The following is a 3742-nucleotide window of genomic DNA, read 5'->3' on the forward strand; positions in this document are numbered from 1 at the left end:
CACCTGTAACATTCACAAGCTTGCTTTTGAAACTCCTTATGATTTCAGTGGTGGTGTGCCACAAAATTGGGGAGGGTGTGTTCTGTTGCCTGACAAAAACAAAACAAGCATTTCTTGAGGTCATATCAGTCGACTCTGCTTCTGCTGTACACCACTATTTACAAAAGCATTGTAAATGAATAAATATCTAGATATAATAAAGACATTATAGAAATATAGGATGCAGTTCTAGCTAGCTCTTGGTAGAAGATCACACACTCCCCAACACTGGCTGGGCAAGCTACTGTATTGTATGTAAACAGGGAACAAACCCCACACTGACTTATACTGATAATGTTACCTACTCCGGTAATGAAACGTCTACAAGCTCAGAGCGCATCAAGAGAGATCAAGGGAGGAATTAAAAGAACAGGGAATAATTATCGATTGGTGGCCATATTTACAGATACAATCAAAATATAGCAAACATATGGAAGAGTATGGAATAAGTCGGATACCACAGCAATTGGACAAAATATTGACAAGCAAGAGAGGAAATTTTTTTAACAAAAACCTATAAACTTTTATTAGAAGTCGAACTGGAAGAAGAAATAGTAAAGGGTCCAATGATAGCATGGGCACAAAATATAGGTAGAAATATAAAATTAGATGAATGGGAAAGAGTATGGAACAAAAATTACAAACTAACGTCAACCGCATACAAAGAAAACCAATATAAAATGTTCTATAGATGGCATTTAGCACCGGCGAGATTGGCTAAGATATATAAAAATATGAATCCAGACTGTTGGAAATGTAAAAATAAAGAGGGAACATTTTATCATATGTGGTGGCAATGCCCCAAAGCAAAGACTGATTGGGAGCAGATAAGGAGATGGATACAGGAAATAACAAAAGAACAAATTGAACTTAAACCCGAAATATTCCTATTAGGCATAATCAATCCAAAGGTGGAAAAACAACTTCAATACATCATTATACACATAATAACTGCTGCATGCATTGCATATGCGTAATGCTGGAAAAGGGGAAATATATCAACAAATGTAATGATTATTTACAAGATACTAGAATGTGCTGAGATGTACAAACTTACTCTAGAAATAAAAGACAAGGAAGTTACAGAATTTTATGAGATATGGGATAGGTATTACGATTGGTTAGAATTGAGAAATAAAAAAGCATGAGAAGTAATGTAAATAAGTGTAAATAAATGTAAGAGATATAGGACATAATATTGTTAAGAAAAAAGAAAAATGTACTTTGTATTTTGTTTTTTTGTAAAGAGAAAAAGAAAAAAGGAAAAAAAAATTTTAAAAAAGAGAGAGCACCAAGGATTCCACGGGCGTTTAATCAAGAGAATCAGTTTTTGCAAGAAGATGCTGTCTGAATTATTTTCACTAACATGTTTGTATCACTGCATTTCTTTCATTCAACTCATTGCGCTGTGTGTCTTGTGATTCAAGGTGACAAGGGTGACACCTGCTTTAACTGCATAGGAAGTGGCATCCCGGGCCCTCCAGGGCAAAAAGGCTTTCCGGGGCTCCCTGGAGATCCAGGTATTCATTTGTGGCTCGTCTCGTTGTTTCTTTTTTTGTGCCCATTAAGACTACTGTATCCCATAACTGTGAAGCAGTTGCATTATTGCATAGGACACAACATCATCATGAACCATTTTATTTGCACGCCGCAGAAATTACACCCACCCCATGAACCATGTGAATGGAAGGTAAAACTATGAGGAAAAACAAACATCAGTCTAGCCTGTCAACGCTGCTAATATTGAATATTCTTGCTTTGACAATATATGCAGAACTGTCTGGTATTTTTAGAGTTAAATCAGGTGACAGGGAAAGGGGAGGAGAAAATAAGGAAAGCCCGGGAAAAAGAAACGGAAGTGAATCTTTGCCCTCCAAGTTAATTGGAAGATGTGAATCATGACCCCCAAATAGGGGAGGGGAAATGCCTGGAATGTTATGTGCAAAGGAAGGGAAATTCAGATCTTAGCATCCACCATGCTGTGCTGACACTCTGTAATACTAATAAAAGCTTTTTAGGTTAAAAAAAATGCCTGAAAGTTCTTTGAAATGTTTCATTAATCAGACACATGACATAGCCTTTCCCAAACACGGCTTCTGTCCAGATGTGCAGACTTTCAACTCTTAAAATTTTCAGGAGGGGCTATGCCAGGTTGGGAGTTTGGAGTTGGTTCCATATCTGGAGGAAGAGGTTCATGTTGGCAAAAGCTTGGACAGTCAACTTGTTGTTCTGAAGAGCAAAGCATCATGGGAGAATACGCCACGCTTTTCCCATGGATTTGCCCACCAGCTCAGCTGCCTCTGTTTGCATGAAATGTAGGACTGGAGGAGAAATGCATGCCATAGTAGTAGCTGCTGGTAGGATCAAAATATTAGGCATGCCCGTGTTTCTCAGGCAATGGGAAGAGAGGATTGTCAATGCTGCTAATATTGAATATTCTTGCTTTGACAAAATATGCAGAACTGTCTGGTACTTTTAGAGTTAATTCAGTTGAGTGAGGGAGGAGAGAAAAGCCCATGAAAGGGAAAGGAGGAGAACCTTTGCCCTTCAAACTAATTGGAGAACGTAAATCATGACAGCAAAATAAGGGAGGGGAAATGCTAGCAAAAATAACTGCATACCATGCCGACATTTTGTCACATGAATAAAAAAACTTTTTAGGATAAAATGCCTGGAAGTTCTTTGAAGTGTTTCATTAGTGGGAACCATGACAAGGATCTTGTAAAATCTTTTGGGGATCTGTTAACAGCATGTTTTTTAAAGTTGTCCATTTTAGGATGGGTGGTTGCGGCAGGTTTTAGTCACTTCACTGTGACCGTCATAAATATGAATCAGTTGCCAAGCATCTGAATATAAATCACAAGACCCTGGAGATGCTGCAACATTCCAGCTCATCGGCGCTTCTTCTGGGCTCAGCAGAAGTGTCAGGATCAGTGCCGAGCTCCAGCTGATCGGTGCTTCTTCAGGGCTCAGCAGAAACACCAGGATCAGTGCTAAGCTCCAGCTGGAGCCTGGCGCTGATCCTGGCGCTTCCGCTGAGCCCTGACCGCCCTGCAGCTCCAGCTGTCTCTCACTCAGGCTTGTGCGGTGCTGCCACCGGTTCAGCTCATTCCCCTCCCCCACTACCACTTTTCTAGGATGGTCGCGTACCACCTGCCAGGTGCCAATGTACCACAGGTGGTACCCGTACCACTGGTTGAAAAGCCCTGTTCTAAAGAACTGAAGAAGCTTCAGAAACATTTTCAAGGGGGAAAAAAACCAAGAAAATCCTTTGGGACATGGAGATAACGTTTTCTCTCCTGCGCCATTAATCTCTTCTTTCCGTTTGGATCCCAGGGTCTCCTGGTCTTCCTGGGTCAAAAGGTGACAAAGGCGTTTCTGGTGTAATTGGATTTATTGGGCCTCAAGTAAGCATCATCCCTGGAAATGGAGGGGGAGCAAAGGGCCAAATGCTTGCACTCCTGAGGACTAAAATAATTCTTGTTTTGTCTCTAGGGTCCTCCCGGACCCCAAGGTTCTCTTGGACGTCCTGGTGCTAAAGGTGATCCAGGTGACATGATTGGTTTCCCTGGAATGAAAGGTGAAAAGGGAAATTCAGGTTTCCCAGGTCCTCCAGGGCTGCCCGGCTTAGATGGTTCTCCGGGGAAAGATGGAATCCGAGGTTATCCTGGATCCAAGGGCGAGCCAGTAAGTCAGTGAAAAC

General features: G+C 41.2%; 1 protein-coding gene across 1 annotated transcript in view; it reads left to right on the forward strand.

Moving 5' to 3' along the window:
• COL4A5 (collagen type IV alpha 5 chain) overlaps window positions 1-3742 on the forward strand; it is a 135404-nt gene that overhangs the window by 81291 nt on the left and 50371 nt on the right. The window contains exons 22-24 of the mRNA XM_029282931.1: window positions 1467-1559; window positions 3376-3446; window positions 3535-3726. Coding sequence (XP_029138764.1) covers window positions 1467-1559; window positions 3376-3446; window positions 3535-3726 — 356 coding nt within the window. The remainder of the gene's footprint in view (window positions 1-1466; window positions 1560-3375; window positions 3447-3534; window positions 3727-3742) is intronic.

Source organism: Protobothrops mucrosquamatus, unplaced genomic scaffold (genome assembly GCF_001527695.2).
Source record: "Protobothrops mucrosquamatus isolate PMUCROS unplaced genomic scaffold, P.Mucros_1.0 scaffold_25, whole genome shotgun sequence".
Taxonomy (NCBI): Eukaryota; Metazoa; Chordata; class Lepidosauria; order Squamata; family Viperidae; genus Protobothrops; species Protobothrops mucrosquamatus.